Below are 10,325 nucleotides of genomic sequence, written 5' to 3' on the forward strand. Positions count from 1 at the left end.
ATTTCTAAACTTTAAAATTCAAGTTCTGGGTACTTTAAACAGAAATGCCCTAATATGTTAAGTAAAATTTTCAGGTACTTTGTTAAATTACTTAATGAAATATTAAATTATTCAATATAATTATTAAGTAAGTTTACTCTAAGTATACTAAATTGGTAACAATTTTACCACCATAAATTTCGGTATCACTAGTAGCAGTACCCACTAACTGTAATGAACATGTCCCATCCCTACGCTTACACGTATCAGCGCGCCATATTTGAAACGACCAATCGCAACGCCGTGAGCACCCCTCCCGCACCTCACAGTTTGGTGATTTGCGTCGGGAACAAAATGGCCAATATTAGGTTTCTAGAGGCGGTGTTCTGTGGGTATAGGTAATGGATGAAAAGTAATAAAACCAGTTATCACAAAATGTCATTTTATTCAGTTGTAACACTTCCACACAAACATGATGAACAATGAACATGTCACCACTACCTACGACCTATTTTACCACGCACGGTGACAATTTCCTGTCGTTACTATGATATCGTTATCGTTACTATAAGATTTGGGTCGATAAGTATGTAACGATGATACAGTCATCGTCAATATGGACTTTTAGAACCAGCCATGTACCTACAGCGAATTGTCACTGATAATTGTCACCACCACGGTGACTCAGGGGCCGGAAGACAGCAATTGGTCGCGACGTCGAGTATCCGTCCTTAATTACGTAGAGGGGCAGCGGCTCCGGCGCCCCGCCCGGTCACACCAGGTTCTCGTCAAACAGCATCTCGAGCGTGCGCAGGGCCGGCTTGGCCCTCAGCTGGGGCTGTGTGGGCGTGGTGCACTTAGGCGTGGTGCAGGTGGGGCACCATGGGCACGGAGTCGTCTCCTCCGTCGTCGGCACCGTCGTAGAGAAGATCTTCCTCTTCTCCGTTTGTACGAATATGATGCAGTAGAACATAACTGTCAAAACACTGTCACTGACGGAGAGAATCGCCATGGCCAACAGTGTTACTGTTAGACCAAGACAAGTCTGCAATTTGTTAGCACAAGCAGTGCAAGTGTTATTTATACGTCATAATTTCATACAAGATTGACGTTTAAAATAACACTTGCACTGCGTGTGCCGAAATCGTTGTAGACATCACTTGGTCTAACTTGAACTGACCATGCGTAATAGGGTGGGTCATTTTTACTTTTTTTTTATTCTATAGGGGGCACAGTTAAAAAAAGATGCCATTTGGTATCTAATTATTGCAGGTATTTTTATTTTATTTTTAGCTTTAATTTTACTGCCTCCGGATTTTAGTCAAAGTTTTTGTTAAATGTATGGACATTATGAAAAAAACGTTTCTTTTTGAGTACTTTTTTATGTATTTATTGGCTCTGAACTTTTACCATGCTATTTCGAGCTAACTTATTAGCTAAAGTTTGAATAAAGAGACGATACATAAATATACTCCGCGGACCATACAAAATATAACAATATTTATATGAAAACTTTGAAATCGATCCGGAGGCAGAAAATGAATTCTGAATACAGAATAATTTGAAATACTGTTTATTGGCATTATTATGCAACTTTTTGTAACTGTGCCCGAAGAATAACTAATACTTTTTTTTTCTCCATACACGAGTGACCCACCCTAATGCGTAAACCTTATCGGCCTTATCGCAAATCGTTATGGCTCCAAACCTACGTGGGGTGAGGTGAGAGGGACTAGGTATAAGGCCGCTCGCCCACGGCGACTCCCACGGCGCGGCGCCACGGCGACGCGATGCTACAGAAGCGATGCCAACACCCAACACGCTTGACGCTACTAGGTATTTAACGCGCTATGCTACAGCATCGCGACTGTATACTGTATCGATGCAAACGCGCGACCGTGGCGGACGGGACGACATCGGGGAGGGAACTTCTGAATATGTTGCCTCAACGGAGTCCATCTTGCAACTGTTTATTTGTTTATTTATACATACCAGCACTTACAGATAAACCTTACGTGCTTACTGTAGCGATCGCAGGCATTTTTGTGCCGTTACGCCCGTTACTGAAACGCGTTAGCATCGAGAGAGAAGCGCGACGGTATCGCGTTTGCATTGCGACAGAAGCGCGACAGCATCGCTACAAAAAGTCGCCGTGGGCGAGCGGCCTATCATAAGCAGTAGCGTTTTCACATTGTCGCATCCGATATCGGAAGTAGGATGACCTTTAGAGAAAAATTCCTTTGGCATTAAATCCTTTTATTTTTGCATTAACGTTTTCTTTTGCTCGATTCAATGTATAGAATATATCTAAAACATCTTTTTTTACTTTTTGCTTCTTTGTATGTGTATCTGATATGTTATCGGAACGGACAACGTGAAAACGCTCGTAGAGCACGCTCGCGAATACAGGAAGCTAGGCAACTGACACAGGTAGAAGAGCACGGCGACGGTGGCGAAGAGGGCGCGCAGCGGCTTGAGGTCCATGGCCCAGACGGAGGCCGTCAGCACGATGCACATGATGATCAGCATCACCGGCACGTACACCGTCGAGTACCAGATCCAGATGTCGTACAGCAGCTCCTTCTCCTGGAACATACACCGCGCGCTCATCGCTCTCGCATCAATACAATACCTACCTACCTACGCGACGCGACGCCCGCCTCCTAGATCATAGGTGTCATACGAACACATTTATTTTGATAGGAACTCGCAGAGTATTTCCTAAAACTAGAGTGGTTTGATAAATTGAGTATTTAAGTACTCGTAGGTGATAGGTATTAAGGGCAAATGGACAAGTAAGTTACCATGACAGCTCCGATAACGAGTCCCAGGCCGACGATGCTCCAGAAGGCCGTGAGGATCCCGAGCCGCCGGTACATCAGCAGGTGCGGGATGTGGAACAGCGAGTGCACCTGCGAACGAAGAGGGTTACGGGGCCGGGCCGATCCGTTACATTAACTCAAACATATCTCGGGCCTGGGTTCCGGGAAAATTTGCCCGAAGCCATAGTGGTACAATAATATAGAGATGAAATGGTGGAGGGGCGAGATTACCAAACAAGATGCTCTTATGGCACTTTCAGTAGGAGTAGGTAGCAGAGAAAATATTAAATCGTGTTTTCAATTTTGTCGCATTGAGTATGTTCTGTATTATATAAAGTATTTAGAGGTCTAAGCCTGAAACAGTTTTTTTATTTAATCTATTTTCTTAAAGAATATCACCCTAATGTCACCCCCGAAACCGTTGACGTAGGGAAGGTACGATACATCCATGTTAGAGGGCCATCATTTTCTCAAGCTTTAAGTTAGTTCTCGTTCATGTCGTCTCGGATATGGGTGAATATGGTATCGATGCATTAAGTGTAATGCCCTGAACACAAATATATGAGATTAAAAGCGCAAAAGTGGTGGAGGTCGGTAGTTGCTGTGACACGTCATAAAGTCGGCAGTACAAACTTTTTTATTTTCGTTTAAGTTTAACCAAACCATGTGGGGTACCAAATGAAAGGGCGTTTTCCTCTACCGTCCATAAATTGTCGCAATAGAAAACCGATGTGTCGCCATAGTGATTTTTAGTTTTTAAGTATTTTCATCGAGCGAGATTTTATGTCTGTGAGTATTTTAAACTACTTAGCACTATTTATTCTTACTACAACAATATTATTGTTTAGTATGTACCTAGCCTTATTAATTGCCTGAAAACACAGTAAACATTTTGACGTGATAACGTCTTATAAATCGATCGGTAGCTTGCACGAAAAAGTGTCACGTTGTGGACAGATCTCCATGGTAACGTTGTGCACTGATCTCCATAATAACGTTACGTAATATTGTAAGAGCGGTTTTGCACTACGTCGGATCCGAATCCGATCCGAACCCGTGAAAATATGGTCCGTAGTAGCCGTAGAATTATTTCTATGGTAAGTTACGCACTAGAATTCTAGAATGACGGAAAGAAATCGGATGACGGAGATCGGATCTAGTGCGTTACTTACCATTAGAAATAGTTCTACGGCTACTACGGACCATTATTTTCACGGGTTCGGATCGGATTCGGATTGGACGTAGTGCGAAACCGCTCTAATCATAGGCGTACCCAGCATTTTTTACAGGGTGGGGTAGAAGTAGGGTTACGTGCCTTAATTGTTCCTAAGAATGTTTAGCTTGTAGCCAGACCACAGACCACAGACCAGGGCCAGGGTGGGGCAAGTTGCGCCACTTGCCCCACCGTGCGTACGCCTATGGCTCTAATGGTAATGTTTTCTTATCACGTTATCACGCAAAATAATCGTCCGTAAACCGACTTTACAGACAACCATTTTTCTGTCGTCGATCTGCAGAGAAGCATCTCCCAGGCTGTCCCGTACAAACGCATTTTATTTCGTTGAAGTATTACAACGTTTTATTCGGCATTTAAAAATAAGTAATTATTATTCTGAAAATTCGCGTATAGATACGGGACAACGGTAGATAGACAAGTTCATGAAATGTCGCAAAGTAAAGTAGCGTAGGTATGTACTATGCTAATGCCGGCGATGAAGATGGTGGCGCCCGGGCGTTCGAAGGCGAAGAAGAAGAAGTGCCACTTGAGCGTCCAGTCGGGCTCCTCGGTGGTGGTGGTGGCCTCCTGGGACTCCTGCGGCGCCCGGAGGGCCGATCCCATCGCCTGCACGATATATGCAACGCCGCCGAACGATCAATAACAACCGGAAAACCAAATCACAAACAATAGTACTGTACGATTTATTCAATTATCTTTACATTTTCTGGTGTAAATAAGCTCGAAAACTGAAAATATTATATTTAAAGCAATGAATATACAATGAATAGAATGTTTGGCTAAGACATTAGCATGACATGACGCAAGAATAAAAATATTTCATTCAAGAATATTATTCTGCAAGTAGGTCTCATCATGCCTCATACCGTCACTTCTTGGTCACTGTCACTAGTGTCACTTCACATTATTGTGTAGTTTATAATTGAGTCAGACCATTTGAACTTTGCAGCGCAATAATATGTCAACGAATTAAATAAAAACCGGGCAAGTGCGAGTCGGACTCGCGCACGAAGGGTTCCGTACCATAATGCAAAAAAAAAATCAAAAAAAAGCAAAAAGAAAACGGTCTCCCATCCAAGTACTGACCCCTCCCGACGTTGCTTAACTTTGGTCAAAAATCACGTTTGTTGTATGGGAGCCCCATTTAAATCTTTATTTTATTCTGTTTTTAGTATTTGTTGTTATAGCGGCAACAGAAATACATCATCTGTGAAAATTTCAACTGTCTAGCTATCACGGTTCGTGAGATACAGCCTGGTGACAGACGGACGGACGGACGGACGGACGGACGGACGGACAGCGAAGTCTTAGTAATAGGGTCCCGTTTTACCCTTTGGGTACGGAACCCTAAAAACTATATATGGCAATGTTTTTAAACGTCATTCTCTATGGTACCTATGTGTTTGTCAAAATCGTTTAAATATTCGTTGTGTTTTGTGATGAACGGGAAAAACATGGTGAAACCTTACAAAACCGGCGTGCGGGAGTTATTTTTCCGCATGAGGAGTAATTTTACACTTTAGTAAAAAATCAGCACGACGCGATTCAAGCTCAAAAACGAGTTGACGACGGGTAAGTGGAATGAAACATCTTAATACTTGCACCATATGTAGATAATATATATAATATTGGTTTGGACTAAGGTTTCACAGCAAATTGAACACACCTAATCTAATAGGTATAGGCATACTTATTAGGGTGGGTCACTCGTGTATGGAGAAAAAAAAAGTATTAGTTATTCTTCGGGCACAGTTACAAAAAGTTGCGTAATAATGCCAATAAACAGTATTTCAAATTATTCTGTAATCAGAATTCATTTTCTGCCTCCGGATCGATTTCAAAGTTTTCATATAAATATTGTTATATTTTGTATGGTCCGCGGAGTATATTTATGTATCGTCTCTTTATTCAAACTTTAGCTAATAAGTTAGCTCGAAATAGCATGGTAAAGGTTCAGAGCCAATAAATACATAAAAAAGTACTCAAAAAGAAACGTTTTTTTCATAATGTCCATACATTTAACAAAAACTTTGACTAAAATCCGGAGGCAGTAAAATTAAAGCTAAAAATAAAATAAAAATACCTGCAATAATTAGATACCAAATGGCATCTTTTTTTAACTGTGCCCCCTATAGAATAAAAAAAAAGTAAAAATGACCCACCCTAATACTTATATACCTTATGAACTTCCTCTATAACATTTCGAGAAACTCATTGGTACGAGCTGCATTTCGAGCTCGAACCCACAACCTCCATGCTTATGCTTACGGCATGGGTACCTACTAAGGTACTTGCACCTAATAAGGCCCAGTTTTAAAGCTTGCTCAATTTCAAAATTTCATAATTTTATAAGTGTAAACGAGTTTAAATTTCTCGCCCATGTTTGGTTAGTACCATAGACAAAATTGCAAGTTCATATCAAAAATGAAAAAATGAAAAAATTAAATTAAAAGTGGGCCTTATTAGGCGCAAGTACCTTAGTTAAAGCTTTAATTTATTTTGAATGTCTGTTTATTGTTTTTATGGTTTATTTCGTTTTTCCGAAAACCGAAGTTCGCAAATTGGGGGCAATTTCTCTGTCAATATGATTACGCCTTAATGTAAAAGAGAAAAATACCCGCAATTTGCGAACTTCGGTATTTGCGGTAGGCCCTTTTGTACCTATTTACCGCTAGGCCGTCGCGGATATTACAAAAGCTCAATAATTTTGATGAATCCAAATGTCACATTCTCCCAATATTATTTATCAACATTAGTATATGTATACATATTAATAGTAACATCTATTGTTGGAATTATATTTATTTAACATGCACAGCTTAAAGCCCCATTCACACGAGAGCTTTTTCAACGCGCGTTAATAAAGCGCTTGAATCAGTCTACAGTGTCCACACGCTTAATTCCATTTAACGACCAACGCTTAAAGTCGAAAATCCAACAACGCTTGATAAAAAGCGCCTGTTTTCACGCGCGTTGAAAAATCTCTCGTGCGAATGGGGCCTAAACTTTTCATAAACGGTAAATATGGTAGAAATTTCACAAGTATCAAGACTATTTAATCCATTTTCTGTGGTGTTATCACATACTGATTTCTAAAAGCCACTTTTTATTTTGCGCTGCAGACTATCTGTGGTCTGACTATAGTTACAGTTACTTTAATTTAAAAAACGTTAACGTTTAAGGCGTATCCAGTTTAGCAAATTTTTCGCCAATTTGATTCAATTGCCCGATCGAATCAGGAGGTGCGGACACAAATACCAATTTGGCTCGCCGAATTCATTCTTATTTACTTAAGAGGAATTTAAAAAAAAGCATTTTTATACTGAATCCAAAAACTACTGTCAGACCGTGTTGAATCTCAAAATGTTTGTATCTTATTAGGTAGATGTTTTTTTATTAAAAAACAACGGGTTGCACTCCGGGAGTGCCGACAGAAGTGAAAACTCAATGACTAGTCCAAAATGTCTGCAGCACTACCTATGTATAATTGACCCATCCTCATTTCTATTGAAAAACTTTAATTCCGTAAGTCAGTAAGCTTGTTTAAAATTCGAAATTCAAAGGGTCCATAGCCGCAATCCTATAGTGAAACTGCTCCTGGCTGAAATGTATACCTTTCTTAGGCGCGTTTATTTGTCTTATTATAAGATATCGTTTTACCAAATTTCAAGACTAGAATCCCCTTGGTATGGCAAAAAAAAATTTTTTTTTTGAAAATTTTTATAGTGGTTGAGCACCCCCTTGTAGTTATGATAAAGTTACAAAACTTGGTGTACATTATCAGCATAATAAGTGTAATCAAATAAGCGGGCGCCGCTTTTTCTAGCTAGAGTTTGAATTTTTCCCATACAAACGTGAACCACCCTAAAGTACGTAAGAAGGACGGCCTGTATGCATTAGTAAGAGATTTTTACCTTGTTGCCACAAATGGTCTTTTTTTACAAAAAACATAATTTATGCAATAGTATATTCTGCATGAAATAACAAAAAATTACATATTCGCACGTGTATCGTGCAAAGTTTAACAGTACATATATGGCCCTTTAAACTTTTGACATACCTACGCACGAAAATTGCTATTTTACGCACTAGTGCGAGAAAATAGGACCATATGTACTGTAAAGTGTAAATGTATTTTTTACAAAAATAAATGATCTTATTGGTAGTAGGCAGCCGTGCGTATAAAAATAATTAGTTACTCTTAAATGTATTATCGTCATTCTTCCTGATTCCTTCAGAGTGTACAGCAGATATAAGTACTTTTGTTTTAAGTTGAGGCATAATTCGCCCGTATGTTTTTCCGATGTTCCATTCATGCGGTATTAAGTTATCTGTGAGGAAGAAATGAAGGTATATTACGTACCTATTGTACGATTCTTACTGAAGGAATGGATTCGTGTGAATGATTCCTCCCGGCGATGCAGGACAGGGCATCCGGGCAACAGGGCATCCGTCTGGTCTGGAGTAGAGTTGTGCCGTTCTCAACAATGTTATGGGAAACGTTCTCGCTCGAGAACATTCCTCATAGTAAACGGAGAACGTTCTCCAGAATGGCACCACTTTAGTCTGGAGACGATGTAACCACGTACATTAAATAAGTCATTGTACTATAATGGATGGACAGCGTGAGGTACCTATATGTATCTAATGTTTAAAATATACAACCGCCATATTTTGTATACAAATATGTCGTTTTATTTTTGCCTTAGCCTTGGCCTAGGAAAAACACAGATACCAGACACGTTTTTCTTAATCTAATTAAATATTGAGTAAAGAATACTCAATATGTCGTGTCGTCTAAAGAACAATGGAATATATAATAGCGGAGGAGCCGGCGATGGCGATGCTCGAGAGGCAATGTGTAGTTACTTGATCGTCGTAACACCTTTTGGAATCGAAAGATTAGGTGATAGGAAGAAAAACAGGTTATTTAAAAATGTTGCAGGAAAGAGTCTACAGATTTTTTTTTAATTTCGGGGGTTGGTGGAGGGTTAAAAATATCGTTAAGTATATTGTGGATTTGGTCATTTTGGTTTAAGTTATTGCTATAATTTTACTATAACTTAATCTGACATATATTTGTATACGCATTTCCTTAATCTGACGATAGCAAGTTCGACGCCCGATTTCACACTGTACATTTGTAACCGTTAGATTAAGGAAATTGGTACAAATAATTGCCAAATTAAGTAATTTGAGGAGTGTCTTTTCCAAAGAGCTTATTTCTCTATGAACGCGATCCAAAAATAAGCCCTTTTGAAAAGACACTCCTCAATTATAACATTAATTTGGATTAAAATAGCCAAACTCACAATTAACGATTTGTCGAACCTCCCACCAAACGTTCAACGGATCACCATAGATGGCTAAAAGTGGTCAAGGTAAACTTCACGGGGCAGTAAGATATCACTCATAAGTAGGGTTGCCATAATTAGTCGGAACCTAGTCGGAACTGATAATTGACAGTGGTATTCTAGAGCAGGGGTCTCCAATAGTCCTTTTATACCTGAGGAGGGGGGGAGGGGGGATGTATCTGGTTGCTGCTGTTTGGAGCTGGGGTTTGGAGAGCCCTGTTCTAGAGCGCTATTAATTAATAAATAAATAAATATTATAGGACATTTGATGAAGTGAAACTGCTGATGATGATCAGAACGGAACTCTTTAACGACGCATAGTTCACGGTTGGCGATTTGTCCTCTTCGTTATGTTTGTTAAGCAAGTTAAGTTTTTAAGTCACATTTTTGTCAAGCTCGAGTTCTGATGATGGGATCCATAAGGAATCGAGGGAACTCCTCAAATATTAAAGGCATACGTATAGATTTTTTTGTATTTTCATCATAAAATCAAGCATTTACATTAAAAACTGTCGCATTTGATGAAGTGGAACTGCTGATGATGACCAGAACAGAACTCTTCAATGACGCATGGTACACGTTTGGTGATTACGAATTTCAATTTTGACTTGGACTGGGACCCGGACTCGGACTCATACCCGGATCCGGTTTGGACCCGGACCTGGACTCGGATCCGGATTCGGACCCGGACTCGGAACCGGACTCGGACCCGGACTCGGATCTGGACTCGGACCCGGTCTCGGACCCGGACACGGACCCGGACTCGGACCCGGACTCGGACCCGGACTCGGACCCGGACCTTGACCCAGAAAACCACTATGATACCTTAACTAAATAAACAACTATGATTACCTACCATAAAATTAATGTAAGTATAAAGTACGATGATGCGAATCTTACTAGCCCCTCCCGCTTAAACCCCCGTACACCGCA

General features: G+C 40.2%; 1 protein-coding gene across 1 annotated transcript; it reads right to left on the reverse strand.

Moving 5' to 3' along the window:
• Window positions 1–751: 751 nt before the first annotated feature.
• LOC134668625 (uncharacterized) lies at window positions 752–4,790 on the reverse strand. Its single transcript, XM_063526066.1, has 4 exons — window positions 4,498–4,790; window positions 2,784–2,891; window positions 2,406–2,565; window positions 752–954 (listed from the first exon to the last, which is right to left on the reverse strand). Exons 1-4 carry the CDS (start codon window positions 4,639–4,641, stop codon window positions 752–754), a joined length of 615 nt encoding a protein of 204 aa, XP_063382136.1. The 5' UTR covers window positions 4,642–4,790.
• Window positions 4,791–10,325: the final 5,535 nt, after the last annotated feature.

The sequence above is a fragment of the Cydia fagiglandana genome, chromosome 11 (genome assembly GCF_963556715.1).
Source record: "Cydia fagiglandana chromosome 11, ilCydFagi1.1, whole genome shotgun sequence".
NCBI lineage: Eukaryota > Metazoa > Arthropoda > Insecta > Lepidoptera > Tortricidae > Cydia > Cydia fagiglandana.

What these genes read in the sequence shown, in the direction of transcription:
- LOC134668625 (XM_063526066.1), bottom strand. Translation starts at nt 4,641, where the DNA reads ATGGGATCGGCCCTCCGGGCGCCGCAGGAGTCCCAGGAGGCCACCACC. An exon ending in TCGTTATCGGAGCTGTCATG is followed by an intron (nt 2,566 to 2,783) that starts GTAACTTACTTG and finishes TGTATGTTCCAG; the next exon opens with GAGAAGGAGCTGCTGTACGA. An exon ending in CGCCGTGCTCTTCTACCTGT is followed by an intron (nt 955 to 2,405) that starts GTCAGTTGCCTA and finishes GTGTTTTGACAG; the next exon opens with TTATGTTCTACTGCATCATA.